This window comes from Nematolebias whitei, chromosome 19, assembly GCF_014905685.2.
Source record: "Nematolebias whitei isolate Nwh7 chromosome 19, NemWhi1, whole genome shotgun sequence".
Classification (NCBI taxonomy): Eukaryota; Metazoa; Chordata; class Actinopteri; order Cyprinodontiformes; family Rivulidae; genus Nematolebias; species Nematolebias whitei.
In genome coordinates, this window is record NC_056516.1 from 27,225,799 (window position 1) to 27,246,331 (window position 20,533).

At 38.5% G+C, this 20,533-nt stretch overlaps 1 protein-coding gene across 1 annotated transcript in view; it reads right to left on the minus strand.

Moving 5' to 3' along the window:
- Nucleotides 1-20,533, minus strand: part of LOC119425451 (CUB and sushi domain-containing protein 3) — a 504,865-nt gene that overhangs the window by 136,177 nt on the left and 348,155 nt on the right. Inside the window, exons 11-12 of the mRNA XM_037692978.1 lie at nt 15,997-16,100; nt 15,031-15,143 (exon numbers count right to left, since the gene is read on the minus strand). Coding sequence (XP_037548906.1) covers nt 15,031-15,143; nt 15,997-16,100 — 217 coding nt within the window. The remainder of the gene's footprint in view (nt 1-15,030; nt 15,144-15,996; nt 16,101-20,533) is intronic.

Consider the following 20,533-nt stretch of genomic DNA (forward strand, 5'->3'; position numbering starts at 1 on the left):
GAAAAGCAGATCTTGAAAGTAAGGGCCTTATATTTGACTCAGTGGGTTGTCCCACTGCGGTACCTTTTGTTTTGTTTGACCGCCTCACCAGGTCCATCTTTCAATTAATACTTTGGGGGTTTTGTGTCGTTTTGGTGTACATGGGAATGGGGGGGGGGGGGGGGGTATAATAATTGTTTTTTTTCTTCCCTGCAAGAAGCTTTGTCAATAAATTGAACGTTTGAACCGTCATTTGTGAGTCCCATGTGCTCCTTAATCCGCTGTGTTCTTGGTGGATGTAACACTCAGTGATGAAGTAAGAAAAGAAGAACAAAGACAAAAAAAAAACTAAAGAAAAGGAAATAAATTGCATTTGCCAGTGATGGTTTATTTAAATTAAGCTATAATGTTTTTATACTTATCCCACACAAATGACCCTGACAATTTGTTTTTGAACACAAAACCATACTTCATAAACAACCTGCAGGTAACCAGCAATAACCTTTTAATAGCTAGCATGTAGAAAAAGGGAAACATATAAAAAACATTTGTCATAAGATAAACACATTAAGCCCTCTTTGCAAACTGGTAGTAAATTCAGCACTTGATGTGGTGGCCACACACTGTAGTTGCCGACAACAGTTTTATATAACACAGGATGATGGGATGTGTTAGAATGATGCATTTAAGCCAGAGATTGCAGGAATGATTCATTACAGAAAGATACGAGCTCTCAAGCTTGTTGTTCACGTTAGTAGGTGTTTCAATGAAAATGAATGACCTGACAAGCAAATAATGACACGCTTGATAGTTTCAGAAGGGCCATTATAATAAAAGGAAAACACTCAACATGCAGGTGATCATGTGTACCCTCATGTCCCATGGAGCAACAGATTAGATTTAGCTTTGAACCCACACTTCAGTTTGGGCCCTCAGGCATTCTAATCCGAGGTTATTAGTAATTCCTTGAACCCAATGTAAAACCAAGGATGTTCAATCTTTTCAAGCTTTTGCACCTCAACTGTACTGAACTTTTGTTTTAACATTGTTATGACGCTATAGGTTCCTTAAAAAAAAATACAGATGGACACATTATGCAAATAATCTTTTGGTTATCATTATGAGTGAATGCCCATTTGTTTAATTAAATTTTTATGTTATTTCAAGTGCGTTCTTTCATGTATTTTTCCTGTTTGTGCTTTATTTATCTATTTTCCATTTTTGTTTCCTCTGTGTAAGAGAATTATACTTAACTTACTAATTTTTAATTGTAGACTTATTTTTGATTACATGCAGGTCTTTCTAACTACATTTTTAAAACACAATCAATAAAACATATGGACAATGCACAACTCAAGTCGAGTTGTTTGTGAATAAAATTCATATCGAAGCCAAAAAACATCAATGGCAATTTTAAAGACTTTTGGTCAGTGGCTCATAAAGCACATGCAATGTCATCTTAACTTTGTTCATCTGAGAGTTAACAAGAGCACTGCAAACAAAACTTTGTATATATATTGTCAAACTTGTACATCAATACAACAATCTAAAGAAATAGCCTGGGCGAGCTAACGCCTTGTATAGCCTTTGACCTTGATTTGTGACCTTGACCTTTTAACTGTGGTGATGAAACTTGTATGCGACACTTCATATAGTATTGCATATGTGTATGAAGTTTCATTAAATTATCTTGAGAAAATCAGAAGTTATGGCCCAGACAAGAGAAAGTTTACGGACAGCAGTGCGGACATAGACTATAACATATTATGCTCGTCGAATGATGTGTATAATAATAAAAGATGAGATAACAGCTTAGTGGTAATTATGTAGCTGCATACGTTTATTATTTTTATTCCAAAAGAAGACATAACACAATATCTCAGCTCAGTGGGATTTGTGAAATGCAACAATTCAGGAAGTGTGTGTAGTTTTGCCAATCGGTTAAATGCAGATGGCTATTTGAAATCAAACTAATAGATGGGGGAGTGGTGGCGCAGAGGTTAGAAGTTAGGCCTGTGATCGGAAGGTCGCAGGTTAAACTCCTGGTACCGTCAACATCAAAATGTGGGTGGAAAAGGTGAAACACCCACACCTGCCTCCACCCTCATTCGCCCCACTCTGGGCCCATGAGCAAGGCCCTTAACCCCCACCCTTTGCACCCTAAACAGGTCTCTCCTGAAATTGAGTTCTCATGACTCAATGAGACTACCTGGATAAATAAAGGGTAAATAGAAAAAAATAATAATCTTTTATTTTTAGACCAAATGTAGCTCAATCTTAGTTTGGATACCTGTACGCATTTTGAAGGTACTTTAGATGTATTTTCAAAAAAAAAAAAAAAAAAAAAAGCTTAAAAGTTCAGGGAGAATTGTGCTTTAGATTATCCATTACCCATACATACTGTAGTTTAAGCTATATTAGTCATTTTTTCCTTATATCTTGCAAAGAAGCCATATTATCCAGTGTGGACCAGTCCTGACTGATAGCTCTTACATCTCATTGCACAGACCTCACGAGTGGCATTTCAAAAGATTCATCACACACTGCTGTCTCCCTGGCAGTCCAATCAATCTGAGGTGTCTTTAATGGCCACATCCCTTGTCAAAACAATGCTTCAGTGAATAGTGGGTGCACGAGGGCAAATGGGCACCTGTGTCTGTTTCAAATGGCAGGAATTATCTACTACTCCAGAGTGAAGCTGCAGCATTTTTATTCCTAAGAGTTGATTCCTGCATCAATCCAACTGGCAGCTGTTGTCTTTAAATTATAGAGAGCAAGGATGGTGTTTTAAATCCCCCACCCTCTGTTCCAGCACTTAAAATCTCCAAAGTAAGATGAGGTGGTGATGATGGAATACTGGTGTAGGTCCTGAGGGATCAAATCGCTGATCACAAAAAAAAACAGAAGGACTAAAATAGCTGCTGGCCAAACAGCAAACCTCTCCTTACTTTAAGCTGAGAATCCGACTGGTGGATTTAATAAGGCATTCCACTTTGTGCTAGATTTTATTGAGAGACTATTATCGAAAAGTGTGCATGGATCCGAAAAATCCTGTACCTGTGTGTCTCTTGGCTTCTGTCTGTTTTATAAAGGTGATCATTTAAATTTAATGATATTTATTCACATTCTTAACATTACTGAACAAATCAAATGATTCCACTTAGATGGAGCCTTTATAAAAAACCTTCATAAAGAATATATACAAAGAAAATTGAATACAGTAATCTATAAAGTGGCATGCCTATTTTAATATTTGAATGAGTGTGTTGGCATTTTCCAAATGCTATTTGATTTTTTTTTTATGATATGATCTAGTTATTAAACCAAGGGGAACTTCTATGTATTATTAGACCCAATATGTTCTCATAAAAAAAAAAAAAAAAAGATGTTATACCACTTTTTTTGTTGTTTTGTCTTCTTCCCCAAGGTTGTTCTATAGATTTGTTGTTGAAAAATTGTCCTCAGTGTTACAAAGTTCATACAAAAGGGAATTACTCATTCCCACAGAAACCATTTATCCTGAACTGCCTGAAGCGGACCATTTTCTCACTTTACTTAACAACATTATCATGAAAATATTTTGCATAATGTATATGCCTGGTGGCTAGTTTGGCACATCTAAAACATAGAACGTGCAACCATTTTGCACTTTGACCAATCAGTTGATTGGGTTTTCTAGATGGAGGATTGTAAAAATAAAGCAGGGGATAAAACAGTACGTTTCAGACAGAATAAATAAGAAACGACCCCAAAATAGAACATGGAATAAAATGAGATGTTTTGATACCAGAATAAAATTGACATTAGCGGAGTAGATGTTTTTTTTTTATTATTTTTTTTACTTGAGATGTCTTTGTTTTCTACGTTTAAAAATAATCCTTCCACTTGTAGCCTGCCACTGTTGTGTTGTTGTTCACTTCACAACTATTGTTACATCAAATGGTCTGGTGTAAAAAAAAAAAAAAAGACTTTATCTGGTCTCATTTTCAAACTAAAGAACCAGAAGAAAAGGCAATGCTTGTACAAGGGTAGTGTTTCTATGTTCTCAAATGAACTGTCTTGTATCATTAGCTGTTCAAGTTAAACACTGATTGCTTTTAGCTGTGGATGATGCTTCTTGCATTGGAACCCCGTCACACTGAATAACAGTGCTATTGTCTCTAAAACCTACACATATCAGCACATGGCTCTATCTTTTCAAAATTGGCAACCTTTTATTTTTGGAGTGAAGATGCTGTTACACTCTTAGAACTCACCAAATTGTAATTTACCTGCTTATTTCCATACCCCATGCTCTCCTGGGCCATTTCCACCCTCTGCATGCCCACAGAATGAGTCTTTTGAGCCACAACAAGATGCAGCTACACACAAGATCACACTATGCTAATACAGCAGGTACCACATCTGCACAAGGTTGTTTCCATGACCTTATCATAATCATGCTTGCATATATGCTCAGTCCTGCATGCTTCAAAATTTCGACAACCAATGAAGCTGGTGGAAATGTGGTCATTGCTCCCATCAAGCTTCCCTACACTCTACTCAAGACCTCAGTACTCAACCACCACTCTAATAAACCAAAAGACCTTGATACATGTTTTATGCATGCTCAGAACCATGCTGGAGCCCTTTTCTTTCTTTCTCAAGATATGCCTGGAGGCCTTACGAAGACCCTGCAGAGACCATTTATGTTCTGCCTGAGCTTTTGTCATTGCGAGATTGCTTTCCATTGGGAAATACAATATGTCTTAGATAAAAAATTATAGTTAAATTAAATAAACTTTGGAAAGGTGTTTATTTTACATGGCTAAATAAATAAATCCATAGAGTGTTTGACCAATGAATGGTAAGCAAGCCTGGTTTATTAGAATTATTATCTGCTGTGCAAATAAACATATTGGTTGGTTAGGTGGGTGGCAGTTTAATGTTGGCCAGCATTAAAACTGTTAAGCCCAAGTTTTTAATTTTTGATACCCTATAACGGGCAGCTGTGACTGAGTGTTTAGAGCAGTTGTCCTCCAATGGGAAAATTGGGGGTTTGTTTCCACCAGCAGTCACATGCCGAACCCTGGGAAAGACGCTGAACCCTTCATTGCTTCCGATGCGTGTCCCATTGGTGCATGCATGTGATAAAGCACTGATTAGTTTTTGTATAGATATAGTAGAGTGCTGTATGAATGGATAAATGAAGACACAGATTGTAATGTAAAGCACTTTAAGTATCTTGATAAGATGGAAAAGTGCTATAGAAGTACAGTCCATTTACAATAAAACTGTGATTCAAGTTTGTTTTTTAAATTTCGGGGGTGTTTTAATGTAAGAAGGTGATATCATTGTTTTAAGTTTGACAAACAAGTAGCAGAAAGTAGCAAATGTGTTCAATAAATCTCAGAACACATGGCTACCTAGTCAAAACAATAAATGTGACACTTTCAGAAACTCTTTGTTTTCTGTTACCTTGCAAAGATCTGAAGATCCTTTACTCCCCTTGTTGCCTTTGGTCTGAAAACTAAAACCAAAAGCAGCACCAGCTGACATTTACTTGATGATTTCCAGGTGGCATTTGAAACTGTAACCTCACTGAAGATGATTCTCAAGTGGCTGTTTTGTCAACATCAACCCATAATACTTTCTGCACTGGGTACTAGAGTTAAACAGGAGGTACACTTGAGAGTATTTTCAAAATCCTCAAATATGTTCGGTTTTTAACATCAAAATTTAGGTAAAAAAAAACAAACATACATTAGAAGATATGAGGCTTTATATATCATTATATTGAAATGAAAGGCAAACACGTTTCAAAAGAGCTTAAATTTGTATTTTTCTTTTCTTTCTTTTTCTTTTTATACCCCATCAGCCAAAGACAAACAGTATATATGTGCATATATCACCTTAGATATATTCACAAGCTGTAAGTTTGTAAGATGTTTAAGTATTTACAGTGAGGGAAGAAAGTCATTAAAATCTTAATGTAAACTTACTTCAGTGATGGCGCAATGCTCATTTTAATTTGCATAACATACAGTTGCTCATAATAGACTAAAACAGACAACGTATAGTTTAGTTTAAACAATGTGACTGTGTATGTGTGTGTTTGTGTGAGGTTAAATAATAATAATAATAATAGTGTGTGTGTTGTCATCATTGTATGTTCCCATACAACAGCAAAATTGACTGTCTGCATTTAACCCATCCACCCCCAGGTGGAGCAGTTGGCAGCTATTGAAAGTGCCTGTGAGGCAATTGGGGATAGGGTGTCCTGCTCAGAGACACCACGAGTTGGGCAATGACTGGGGATCAAACCTGGGACTTTCAGGTCCAAAGTCAGCTGCCCTGTCCCTACCCCATTGGCTCTCAGCATTTAACCTAATACACTCAGGTGGAGCAGTGGGCAGCTGCTGAAGGCACCCTAGGAGCAATTGGGGATACGGTGTCCTGCTCAGAGTGACTGGGAACTGAACCTTGGACTTTTGGGTCCCGAGTCGGCTGCCCTGCCTACACCATCTTGGCCCCCTATGCATAAAGTACTTGTAGAAAGATCATTCTGCTCACAGAGTAACAAAGTGTGGAATGAAATCTCAATTTTGTGATGCAAACATAGATCAACGTTTCCAAGATAAATATCGGTAAGGTCTTCACAGTGGAAAAATATTTAGTATAAGTATTGTCCTTCTAAACTGTAGAAAAACATAAAGGTGTTTTGTACGCGAGTGTGATTTGTATGCTTTGCAGCAGAAATTGCGTCAAAGAGCTCCAGGGTGGTGGCCTTTGCTTTTCTAATGGTTGAATGGTGACAGGGAAAAGAAAGAGACAGGCCAAGTTCGAGAGAACTGTGGCAACAGAGTCAGACTGTGACTAAATAAGAAAGGGGGGGGAAAAAGATAGTGCAAGTCATTTGACAAATAACAATGAGAGGAAATTTCAGATACAGAAAATGTGTTGAGAGACAGAAAAAGGGGGAGAAAGTGTGAACCAAACAACACCACATTACTGACAGACAGAAAGGCAGCTGGAGGATGGTGGATAGACAGATGTCTAATGAGGAAAAATGGGACTCGCAGAGACAGAAAGCAAAAGCAACTGAGGGCGAGTGCTCGGAGTGAACGAGGTGAGTGACTTGTTGGTAGAGCTTGGTTGGCTCACAGATGGAAGACCTGTCTAACACACATGCACTTAAACAGAAGCACACATCCGATGTGTGATGCACAGGTGATTTGGCAGCAAGGCTGGAACTACTGATAATGTTTATATTTCATAGCCAAGGTCCAAGCTTTAGGAACACACACACACACAGCCTGCCTGTCCATTTTCGCTCTCTCAAGTTTGTCAAAAACTAAACAAACACACCAAAAAATATACCGCATACATCTGACATAACCACCCACCTTCATAGTAAATCTTGTGGGCTATGAAGCCAGCCACTGTGAGACAAACACATTTATCCTGCACTGACTGTTGACACAACTTATCATAGTATTTGGACTGGAGCAAGAAAGTCACAGTCATTCATCTGGGTAATTGTTTAACTTTTTTTTTTTTTTACTGAAGCACAATGAGCTTTTGAACTGCAAAGCACATTGCAATATAATACCATCTAATTGTTAAATAATAAAACACAGTTGGCCCTGTGGTGGACTTGAGACCTGTCCAGGACGTCCCCCGCCTCTCGCACAGTGACTGTTGGATTACCGGCAACCTCCGTGACCCGAAAAGGAAGAATAAGTAAAGATAATGGATGGATGGATGAAACAGTTCAACATAAAGGTACACAGAAAGTCAGGAAAGTGGTATTTGGACTATTTTTTCTTTGTCGTAACAATGATTTTTGGCTGTAAAGCATATATTTTGGGAAAGTGTGTTATTTTCTACTTAAATGGTGCCCTGTCTGTTAGGAAAATGCATTTGTGGGAAAAGCAGCAGAGTGGAGTATGTGGGTTGTACCCATGAATAACTTGCCAAACCTTTCTCTGCCAAAACCCAACAGCTTATTCTGGTACCAATGCAAGTCCAGAACAAATATTTATTTTAAAAGGCAAACATAAAAATTGTTTGAAAAAAGTACCTTACTAAAAATAAATATGGATTGTTAGTTTATGTTTAGTAATTTATTCAATAATAATCATAACAGTAACAACAACAATAATAATAATAATGATATCAGCGTTCATTCTTAATAACCCACACAAAATATCCAACACATTTCAAGAGGGTCATGTGGACTTTTTTTTTTTTTTTTTGAGACATTTTGTCCTTCCTCCAAAGAACAAAACAAAGTCCTTTGAATGAAGGACGAAACATCTCAACAACAACAACAACAACAACAACAACAACAACAACAACAACAACAACAACAACAACAACAACAACAAAGAAGCTGTCAAGATGACCCGACTTGACTTTGTTGGATTTTTTAAACCTGGATTACTGAGCATGAACATGAACATGAAGATGTTTTGAACCACTTTGGCTAAGGCTGCCTAGAGTTGCATTCGGGCCAACCAAGTCCCAGCCCATAGCCATCGTTTCCAACCCCCACCCAACCCTACAAATTAACAGTAATTACAGGTCCAAACCCCCCCCCCCCCCCCCCCCCCCCCGGACATTTTTAATTAAGCTTCGACAGTTTATATAGTTATTAATGGTTGGCGGACGCGCACGGCTAAGAGGGCAGAAGATTGGAGCTGAGGGGGTATTTGTCCTTTCATGGCCGTCAAAGTGCATTAAATCCCTGCTTCTGCCTGCATTCTTCAGACACAGACCCTGCTCTGATGCATTGGATATTTTGGGATCTCCCCTGTTTGGGTTGTCGTCCGCGCGTCCGCTGATTTCAGAGGCTGAATGAACGTTTATTTGGGCTTTAGGATTGCAGGCAGTAGTCCATCTGAAGCTTAACTGAACTTCTTTTTACCTCTTTTAAGTCCGGTCAGTGTGCGGTCAAATGGCCACGTGGTGAATGTATGGCAAGCCATGTTGCCATATAATCGGACCGTCGGCTGCGCACATTCACTGAGGTAATCAAAAGCCTGACACCGGCCCAGCCTGCACATTAGGCACATAATTATGGCCAGGCCCTAAACCGGGGCGGGCTCGACCAGGCTCCAGGTTTGGGTTAGAAATGACAGCTCTATGACTGCTTCAGAGGAGCCGACGGGGAAGAGGGCAGGCCCCAGAAACCAGCTTATTGCCAGCAAACTGGTTGGTCCACTATGTGAGTGTGCTGCTTGTGGAACTTGGTTTGTTGTGGCTCCACAGACTGATGAAGTCCTTTGTATGAAGGACGAAACATCTCAAAAAAAAAAAAAAAAAAAAAAAAAAAAAACGTTCAGATGACTTGACTGAACTTTGTTGAATAATAATAATAATAATAATAATAATAATAATAATAATAATAATAACATTTATTATTATTATTATTATTGGCCCTGTGATGGACTTGCGACCTGTCCAGGGTGTACCCCGCCCCTTGCACAGTGATTGACGGACATGGGCACCGGCGACCCCCGTGACCCAAAATGGAAGAAGCGGGTAAAAGATAATGGATGGATGGATTATTATCATTATTATTATTATTATTATTATTATAAAGTAAACATATAAAAAATATATATATATATTTTTGTATTTGTTGTTCAGCCGTTTTTGTGGCATTTTATTATTTTATACCCCAAGGCTCATTTTAGATTCAGATATATGGAAGTGCATTAAAGATACATTAAGAAAGTATTTCACATCAACGTCTTTGTCTTTTTTTGGCCTTGCATAATATGCAGATGATGTGTTAATTTATTTATTTAGGGTGGGCTGTGGTGGTGTTGAGGATGCAAAATGCATTTGCCAGCATCACAGTTTCATGCAGTCATTTTTGCTTGTTTCTTTTATTGAAACAACTCTAAATTTGAAGGCACTGGTTGGTTCAAGCATTTGTATTTTCATCATGTACAGCTGATGCAGCAGATGCAGAAAATGAAGGCATTCTGAAGTATAAATATAGCTGGAAAAAAGCTTTAGGCTTCATTTTTGTGTAGTGGCTGGAAGGGTTTGGGAAAAATACAGCTGCCACACCAGGCGTTAGTCTCGTTACTTCCCAGACTTGATGCTTCCTCCTGCTCAATTTGAAAGCTTCTTTGCTTTCAGCCCCGCTGCCTGCTGTGCTCTGACTCAGTGTGGGTGACTACAGATTAAGGAGGGGACTACATTTAAATGATGAGTAATAAATGGAACTGCTAGTTAGTGTAATAGGTTGCAATTTGAATGGCCATTTTAATCATCTGACCGGCCACAATGATCTTAGCTGAATTAAGTAATGACAAATGACTTGGAAAAGAATAAGAAGCTAATTCTATCATAGTAAATGAGCCTATATTTGCAATGTTACTAGTTTGATTGATTTACAGTAATAAGAACATTTTGATCGTCTTACCAATTAAATCCTCACTGCCAAAAAGGTTTTATGTTAGTTAACTTGTCCTAAGCAAAAAAAAAAAAAAAATCCTTAGAACTTTTTGACTGCAAAGATGCGTTAACATAACAATCTGACGCAGCATATGCCTTAAATCAGCATTATTAGTTGCCTTAAGCACTTAAATACCTAATACTAAAAGGCTCTTTAACTTTGAATTTAACCTGGAAATCCATCCATCCATTATCTTTTACCCACTTCTTCCATTTTGGGTCACGGGGGTCGCCGGTGTCCGTGTCCTGCAATCACTGTGCGAGGGGCGGGGTACACCCTGGACAGGTCTCCAGTCCATCACAGGGACACAGAGACAAATGAGACAAACAACCATTCACTCTCTCACTCACACCTAGGGACAATTTAGAGTTACCAATCAGCCTAACATGCATGTTTTTGGTCTGTGGGAGGAAACCGGAGTACCTGGAGAAAACCTATGCATGCACGGAGAGAACATGCAAACTCCACCCAGAAAGGCCCTCGTACTGGGATTTGAAACAGGGACCTGCGCGCTGAGAGGCAGCAGCTCTATCTGCTGCCCTAATCCGGAAAACATTTTTGCCAAATAAAAGTTACCTAATGAAAAAATGTTTCAATTTAACCTTCATGAGCTCTGGAGCCAAAATATTCAGAAGTAAAGGCATAGAATTCCTTGAAGGATTGCATATGTACTTGTACTGCGTAAGGGAGTGGTGGCGTAGAGGTTAAAGAAGGTGGGCCTGTGATCAGAAGGTCGCTGGTTTGACTCCATGTGCTGACAACATCAAAATGTGGGTGAAAAAGGTGACACACCCACAACAGCCTCTTCCCTCATTTGTCCCACTCTGGGCCCTTGAGCAAGGCTTTAACCCTCACCATCTGCTCCCAAATAAGTATCTCTTGAAAATAAGTTCTAGTGACTCTATGAGACTACCTGTATAAATGAAGGTAAAAAAAAAATAAAAAAAATAGATTAAAAAACAAAAATATGACAGGAATGAAAGGAATTATAACCGTTTGGGTCAAACCTTGTAAATTATGTCATGCACAATCCCATGTAATATTGTCAGATCTCAATAGAACTCAGAGATCGACCCCGCCCGACCCAGATTAGGGTCGGGCCGGTCCATAATAATGGTCTTAATGTGTGGGCCGGGTCGGTTTAAGGTTTTTAATTGTCAGCAGACATGCGCGGCTAACTATCTAATTATATGGAAACATAGCTTGCCATACTATCACCTGCTGCACGTGGCCATTTCAACGCGTGCTGACCAGCCTTGAAAGAGGTAAAAAGTTCAGTTAAGCTTCAGATGGACTATTGCCTGTGATCCATCATCCCAAATGGATGTTCATTCAGACGACCCAAACAGGTGAGCTGAAAATATATATATATCCAAAATATCTGACATGTCAGAGCAGGGTCCGTGTCTGAATAATGCAGAATGCAGGCATAAGCAGGGGAATAATTTAATATGCTTTGACGGCCATGAAAGGACAAACACCCCCTCAGCCCTAATCTTCTGCCCCCTTTACTCAGCCGCGCATGTCCGCCGACCGTTAATAACTATATAAGCTGTCAAAGCTTAATTAAAAATATCGGGGAGTTTTCGGGTTCGGACCTGTAATTACTGTTAATTCAATGGATCGGATGGGGTTTGGAAATGATGGCTACGGGCTGGGTCAGGTCGGGTCGGATCTTTTGGACCCGGATGCAACTCTATGTACCGCCCACTACCACCAAATTTTAGGTTAATATTTGTAAAATTAACAGATTTACATACCATGTAAAAAAAGATGTACATCCTTAAATTACTTATTGAGAATTTCAATAAAATATGTGCACATTAGATGTTTTGCTAGCAAACAAACACTGTTCACTCAAATAGGTATTGAGAAAGTTTTAAAAATAGACCTTGCACGATCAGTTAGTGCCCGGAGTAGCTGCTGGGGATAACTTAACTAACACCAGCACAACTTTTAGCTCAGTATCTGTAAAATGTTTCAACTTCTAGCCACATCTGTGTTGGATGAGTTTGTTTAACCGTGGAAACCGTCTTGAATGGAGCCGACTTTGAATGCTAATCGGTTAGATAGTTATCAAATGATTACTTTCTGAGAGATTCATTAAAAACCTTGCATTGGTTCACGAGATATTTTGCTAACGCCATAGACAAATGCACAAATGCTTTGCCTTTCGCCTTCAGCAGAAGATAAGCAGGACAAGCGGGCATGCGTGGCAGTGATGTTTCTCCAAATTAATTTTTGCACAACTCTATGGGATAAACAAAGAAAAGCAAATAATTAGAATACGAGCAAAGATCATGGAGCATCTAATCAGATGTTCCTAATTAATTTCAATATAAAGTCTGGCACGTTTCTTATTAAAATAAAAGAACGGCAATAATACAAACCATTCTGAACAATTTTGAGATTATTTCTACTAATCACTGTGCCAACACTCCATCGCTAGAACACCTAATGTCAAGAACGGTAAAGGGCAGTACAGTATGTTACTGTCACAGCACGTTTGGAGCTCATCGAGTTACCAGCCGCAGCATGCTGACCTCATTATGACAATAAATCCACGGATGATGACACGTAAATGAGGCACGCAAAGTTAATCTGTGCGGCAAAGCTCTCCACCGTGTTTCGTGAAATGTGATCAAATAAAGACTACATCTATCAAACAGCAGAATGTGGAAAGGTTAATATTTTAAGTATGCCAGCAGCTCAATTGATAGAACAGAACAAACACTTTGTTCTTAACCGATACCAGGATGAAGGTCAGGTGTGGGGAGTTGAGTGTTTATTTTTATAATGTGACAATGATCTAACAAATCTAATACTCGCAAATTTCTTGTTTGATTAAATATGCTATTGTTCCATTTAATGATTATTTTTTTGCTTTGTTTTTAGTTAGACATCAATCTTCACACGGCATTTATATTTTTGTACTTGTGTCAAACTGTTTCAGCTAAAGAAACTTGTCAATTTTTTTTCATTGCTCCTATTCTGCCCCAACTCTACTCAGCCCTCCATGGAAAAAAATTGCTATTCACAGTACTTTTTAACTGATTTGAGGCTGATTCGGGACCTTTATTTGTCCCTGCTTCTATGGTGGGATCGATGGAGCCGAGTCGAGCTGACTCCGGACCGAAACATGAATGCAGGACACTGATTGGTCAGGGGGAGGAGTCACTGGATCTCAGAAACTTTTCACCGATCCGCCATTTGCAATTTCTCGGAACTCGGAGCAGCGGCTGGATCTAATTTTTTAAGATGTTAAAAAACAATAATGACAACACCGTGTTTAATGCTGAAGTCCAGGTGTTTTTTGTGTTTGTTGATTGACGACAAAATTCGAGCGAGCGGAGTTACCGTGGAGGATCATACGAGCTGCCAACCTGTATTATTAAAATAATAATAATAATAATTGTTGTTGGTTTTTTTTTTCCATGCTGGATGCCCTTCCTGATGCAACCACAGACTGACTACCAAGCTACCACAGCCCTCTGTGGGGAGCAGAGAGCTGCTATCTAGGGCACCTGGGGGAGCAGATGTTGGGGGTTAAGGGCCTTGCTCAAGAGCCCAGAGTGGAGCAAACAAGGGTGGATGCAGGTGTGGGTGTTTCACCTTTCCCACCCACATTTGGATGTTGTCTGTACAGGAAGTTGAACTGTCGACCACCACAAGCCCACCTTCTATAACCTCTGTGCCACCACTCCCCACAAGAAACTTGTCAAATTGAACAATAAAAAAATAACCCAATAAATTTTAAATTTAGAATGAAAGCTCATATATTTCAAAGTGGGTTCTATAGAATAATTCCAAACAAAAAAACATCTTACCTGCTTTAGATATACAGTAGATTTACTGTAATTTCTGACTAAAACAACAAGCTAACAGCTTTCCACACAGGGACCAAGAGCAAAGTAGATTGTTTCCATTTTAAAACAACTTTAATTTAAAATATTTCCAATCAATTTAAGCAAAAACGGTTTTATAACCTTTTACACCCATGTCTGTTTCAAAATACATGTTTATCCTTAGATATGATATTCATGCTGGAAGTGCCCCAAGGCTGCACTAAAAGCTACAGCTGTCTGTTAGCTAACACTGTACACTAAAATATCAGAGTTCATGCTCAATAATGCAGGTAGAAAAATCTAGCAAAGTTACCAGTATGTCAGGTCCTGACTTAACTCTGACAAAAAAAAAAAAAATGTAAAGAAAAAATTCAGATGACCTGAATGAACATTGTTGGATACCTGGATTATTGAGCATGAACTTTGAAGTTTGAACCACTTTGGCTGTAACTGCCTCAATCGAGTCGGCGGGGGAAGAGGGCGGACTCCAGAAACCATCTGAGCACCATCAAACTGGTTGACCCACTATGTGAAGTTGCTATTTATAAAAATGAGCTTGTTGTGGCTCCTTGGACTGATGAAGTCCTTTGGATGAAGGACAAAATGTTTCAACACAAAAAAAACATCCAGAGGACCTGACTTAACTTTGTTGGATTTACCTTAAAATGTCCACAATTCATCTGCTTTGTACATTTTCCCATCCTATAACAAGAATTCCATGTCCCCACTTTCTTCACCCTTTTCATTTCTTACCTTTATAGTTGATCTTAAAGCCTATGGATCCAACGCTCTCGTCCGACTGTAGGTGCAGCCACATCTGGTGGGTCATGCTGACAATCAGGTCAGGCACAAAGCTACCTGATAGGCTGGAGCACAAAATGCAAAAGTCTTAAATCAATGCAATAATAATTAACATTACAAAACATATTTATATATATATAATTTTATCACTGCAGTCATGGTTGTAATCAGTGCGTCTCTGAGTTTGAACACATTGATAGAACTGAAGTCTGGACGCTTCATATGAGGCTACCTCCAAAAGGCACATGCACATTTACTTTTTGTGTTCTTTTTAAAAAAAAAAAAACGTCCAATTCTATTTACACACTAAAACTAAAAGACAAACAAACAAAAAAATATCTACAAACTGAAGAAAAAAATCCCTTTGTAAAAGGTCAGCATCTGCTTGTTTTTTTTTAGGCTCTTCAAAGCATTTTTCTAAAGTTAAGAATAGTTTGTCTTTAAAAAAGCAGCCTCGTGTGATGCAGGCTGCTGTTTTAAAATTCGACTTGGTTGGACAAAGTATGTGAAGGATTCTGAAGTGCCCAATGTTTATATAAAAGAACGAGAATAACACAAGCAAAAATAAAAGTGTTGCTTTTGCTCTGAGCACTTCAACATGTGATAGAAGGCTTTGATTGACTGCAACAATGCTGCTTATCATGGATGGACAGCTGGTCCATGTGAAAGTGCATCACAGTGCAGCCAACAATCTGCTACAGATCAGTTATAATTCTTTATTTATCTTGAAACATATTCTCTGAGAAAAACTAGTTGAATCTGGAAATTACCACCAATCACACTGTCATTAATGAAGAAATATTACAAAATAAAGTTCCCACATCTGTTTATGAATCCTACAGAAATACCTGGAGTGAAAGGCTCGTCTCAGTTCTGTCTTAATTAACAGAATTATGGTGAAAACAAAACATTACTTACACTTGTAGAATCGTTGTAGGATCTCCCACCTCTCCTCCGTCACCTATCGTTAGGGTGTCATAGGCGATTTCGAGGTCAAACTCCTCAAAGTTGATCTGGATCACCTACAAAATGAGACACAATCAAATTACACAACATGTGTCAATTTAAAGCTGCATATTTTTAGTCAGGTTTAAAAGTGATATCTGCTTTTGAGTTTCCATACAAGTAGAAACAACGTTACAAGGAAAGTTTATCTTAGCACACTTTATTCAAATGTATTTACCTATTCCAGTACAAAATAATACAAATATATGTATTAAGAGGGTGGAATGTTGTTTGTCTAAATTTTAAAGTCCATTCTGTTAAGGGTACAGTTTATTTTTAGGAACAATTGTGTTGAGTACTGTTGAGCAGTCAGTAGCTTACCTGCAGCAGACAGAGATTAAAGATAGTTAGACAAATCGCTAATCAGAGCAGGACTCATTTAACAGTGATTTTTTTATTTTATTTAAAAGGTCAAAACCTTAAGAATAACCTATTTTGTTTCACTCTATGCCACTTTTATATGTAATCATTATTTATATGTTTGCAAGTTTCTCAACCAAAGTCCATGATGCTATGCTAACTGCATCGAGTCTAATTACTTATAACCTTTCCACACAAACCCACCTTTAATTTTGATGATTTTTTTTGAGTTTGTGAGTTTCAGAGCAAAATGGTTTTGCTTTGTTTTTAGTTCAGTACGTCTAAAATCCAAAACGTTTATATACCATTAAAAGAAAGGGACACTTCCCACTTCAACAGCGGTTAACAACTGAAAATGTTTTATACAAGTTTACATAAAAAAAAAACTTAACAAATCACAATTATTAGTCCACATAGAACTATTTAGTGCTTTAAGCTCCACCCTAAAATTTCTAAAGGTACTAGCTCACCTACACCCTGCACACGGACTGTTTGAACCACTCCCCTCAGGCATGAGGCTTCGGTCCATTCGGACCAGAACCTCCGGCCATAAGAACAGTTTCTTCCCCTCTGCTGTTGGACTCCTGAACACTTATAATGCTACCTCATAATCTCTGCTTTGGTCACATTACATCTGTATTATAATTGAATACTCCATCTGTACTGTTTTCTAAGCTTTTTTATTGATTTCTATTGTATGGGTGTACATATGGTTATGTTATGTTTTTAATTTTACTTTATTTGTGGGTGTACACAGGTCTTATGTCTTATGTAATGTTCTCATTTTTACTTCATTTTTACTTTATTTTTACTTTATTTTACTTTACTACTATTCGCACCTTATGTCGAAGCAAATTCCTAGTTTGTGAACCTCGTTCATTGACATGGCAATAATAAACTGATTCTGATTCTGATTCTGACAATGTGACTTTTTGAAGGATTATCCTTGTCCCCCTAAATGGAGGCAGTAGTAATTTTCTGGTATTCTTATCAAACTTTTGGAACAAGGTATATCCTGTTGGGAAACTTGGTACTGTAACTTTTCTCTTGGAAAGACGGTCACTTCATTGTCATCTAATACAAGAGTTACGAATATGAGTAATAAAAAACTGACATCACCAAGAATGAAATAAAACCTTTATGAATGGATATTGCTGAAAAGAAATTAAGATAATATCAACTTCAACAATACCCTGTATTCGTCAGCATACTTTCCTGCTATACGGTAGTTATGTTTTGGAGGATACTTCCGCCCACTGTTGTATCAAAAACCTCTCAATCTACTTACTAAAAATGAATCATTTGAATTCAGTGATGCATTATGCAGCACAGTGGGATTTCAATATGTGACGCAGGGTGAAGAATAGAAAGGGACACCTATATGTTCTGCACTCGAAGCTATGTGGAACAGCACAACGCTCAAAACTCTGATCAGGAATTATTTAACCACACTTTTCGTTTCATCTAAGACCAAAGAGAAATACGTTTGGCAAAGGAGAAGAGAGAATGGTGGGAGGTTTAATTGAGAGAGGGGGAAAAGATAGGAGTGGTGAGGACGGAGAAGGGGAAAAAGGAATGAGAAATGTACAAAACAAGACATTTTTCAAACAATTTTTGATTGGGGAAGATTTTTGATTAATGATGAAATATATTACATTTTCCAATTTTCTTGGTGAACTTCAGCCATGTCCGGAAAAAACTAATGTCATCGCTGACATACTAATACTTTAACATATTTGTTTGATACTGTTCAGCTCACTTTGCCCCTTCAGGTTTTTACACCTTTAGTGGAGAATTCCCAGTTAGACACACAGACAGACGTGCCTAAATATATAGAAAGATTAATCAAATTTTGGAACATGTAGCCGTCAGATTGCAACATTTAGACGGTGTTATGATCCTATACTCATCGGTTATCAATTACTAGAAGGATTACTGATGAAAATGACCTAGAAATACCTACAAAGATACTTGAATCCCATGGTGGATTTGATGTAGCTGAGCCTCAACAATGGTAAATGGTAAATGGACTGTACTTGTATAACACCTTTCTATTGTATCAAGATACTCAAAGCGCTTTACAGTACAATCTGTGCCCTCATTTACCCATTCATAGAGCACTACTTGATCCATACAAAGATTAAACAGTGCTTTATCACATTCATTCACCGATGGGACACACATCGGAGGCAATGAGGGGTTCAGTGCCTTGCCTAGGGACACTTCGGCATGTGACTGCTAATGGAATCAAACCCCCAACTCTTGCATTGGAGGACAACTCTAACCACTCAGCCCCAGCCGCCCCGATGAAAAACACTGCATAACAAACTTGTATTTGCTGTTCTATAAGCACACTTCTCTACACGTTACAGCATTTTATATGTAGAGCTGTTATTTATATTCTAACATGGCCACGCCCAGCCCGAACCAAAATAATGTGCTGGATGGGCAGGATGAATTGGTGTTGGTTTTTTGATTGCGTAAGCGGACATGCGCGGCTGACAATACAATTTGGATCACCACCAGCTGCGCTGACAGGCCGGTTAAAAAAAACGTACAAAAAAGTTCAGATGGATGTCTGCCAGCAACCCACCTGAAGCTTACCAGCTGCCGTGTCAGCGGACATGTGGCCAAGCCCGACCAGTTGAAAAAGGTACAAAAAAGTCCAGCTGGATGACTGCCAGCGACCCACCTGCAGCTTAAATTTAATTTACCTTTATTTATCCAGGTAGTCTCATTGAGCCACGAGAACTCATTTTCAAGAGAGACCTGTTTAGGCAGCAGATGGGGGTTAAGGGCCTTGCTCATGGGCCCAGAGTGAGGCGAATGAGGGTGGGGGCATGTGTGGGTACTTCACCTATCTCACCCACATTTTTGATGTTGTCGGTACCGGGGCTTGGACCGGCGATCTTCTGATCACAGGCCCACCTTCTCCAACCTCTGTGCCACCACTCCCCCAAATAGACCCAGCTACTGTGTCAGCGGATGTGCATGGCCGATGACCATTAATAACTATAATATTATAAAAAGGTGCTCCTCCACCGCCAGCCCCGCTGCCCTCAGTTCCATTCCACCCAATCCATGGTGGTGGATTAAATAAAATAAAACTAAGAACAGCACTGTTCTTAGTTTTGTTTATTACGTGCCACACATTTCTTTCACTTTTGTAGCTTAATAACAGTTTTGGTTTTCCTGTGACTTATTTGCTGTAAGATAAATGGTAGGAGAATAAATATATAACCAATGATTTTTTTTTTTTTTTTTGTAAATAATAAATGATGTTTATTTACTGTTATTTCCGAATATGATACAGCGTCGAGTTCCTATGACGTCATCGACTAGTCGACGTCTACTCGACTGTTATCATGTTAAAGTTGACTTAAAAAAATGTGTAGTCTTCAACCCCTACTTAGTAAACAGCTTAATTATTTCAGTGATTCCATATAGTGATGAGCCATAACATTATAACCCTTCAGTGGTAAAGTTAGCTCACCTTGTTACAACAGTATTGTTCTCCTGCGAAAAAAATAAAGCTTTGCATCCTAGCATGTTATTTTGACACTGATGCCCTACTTTACGCTTTTGCAGACCAGTTGCAGTCCCAGCATTGCAACTGCACTATGCAAAAGCAGCAGTACCCCCTTTGGCAGACACATACTGTACAACCCTCTGAGCAAAAAAGGACTTGAATTTTAATGCAATAAAGACAAGGTGTAATGTTTTAGTGTTGTTTCAACCAAATTACAAAGAAGAAAAGGTATGATTGCCTATAAAATAAATGCCTCTCATCCACATAAACACACCCCACATTCCACAATAAGAAAATGTGTTTTTTGTTTCCACTAACTTTCTGGTACCAGAACACCCACAGATGTTCTGCTCCAGCCCGGAGAATCATAATTGTATTGGTGACAAAAGAGGGAGGTATTTTTTATTAGACAAGTGGGGGAAATGTTATGGAGGAGTAGTGCAGACAAGAACAAGATGCAATAACTCACACACCTTATGGATGTCAGTGCAAGGCTGTGAAAACTCTCAGCTACAATAATAATAATAATAATAATAATAATAATAATAATAATAATAATAA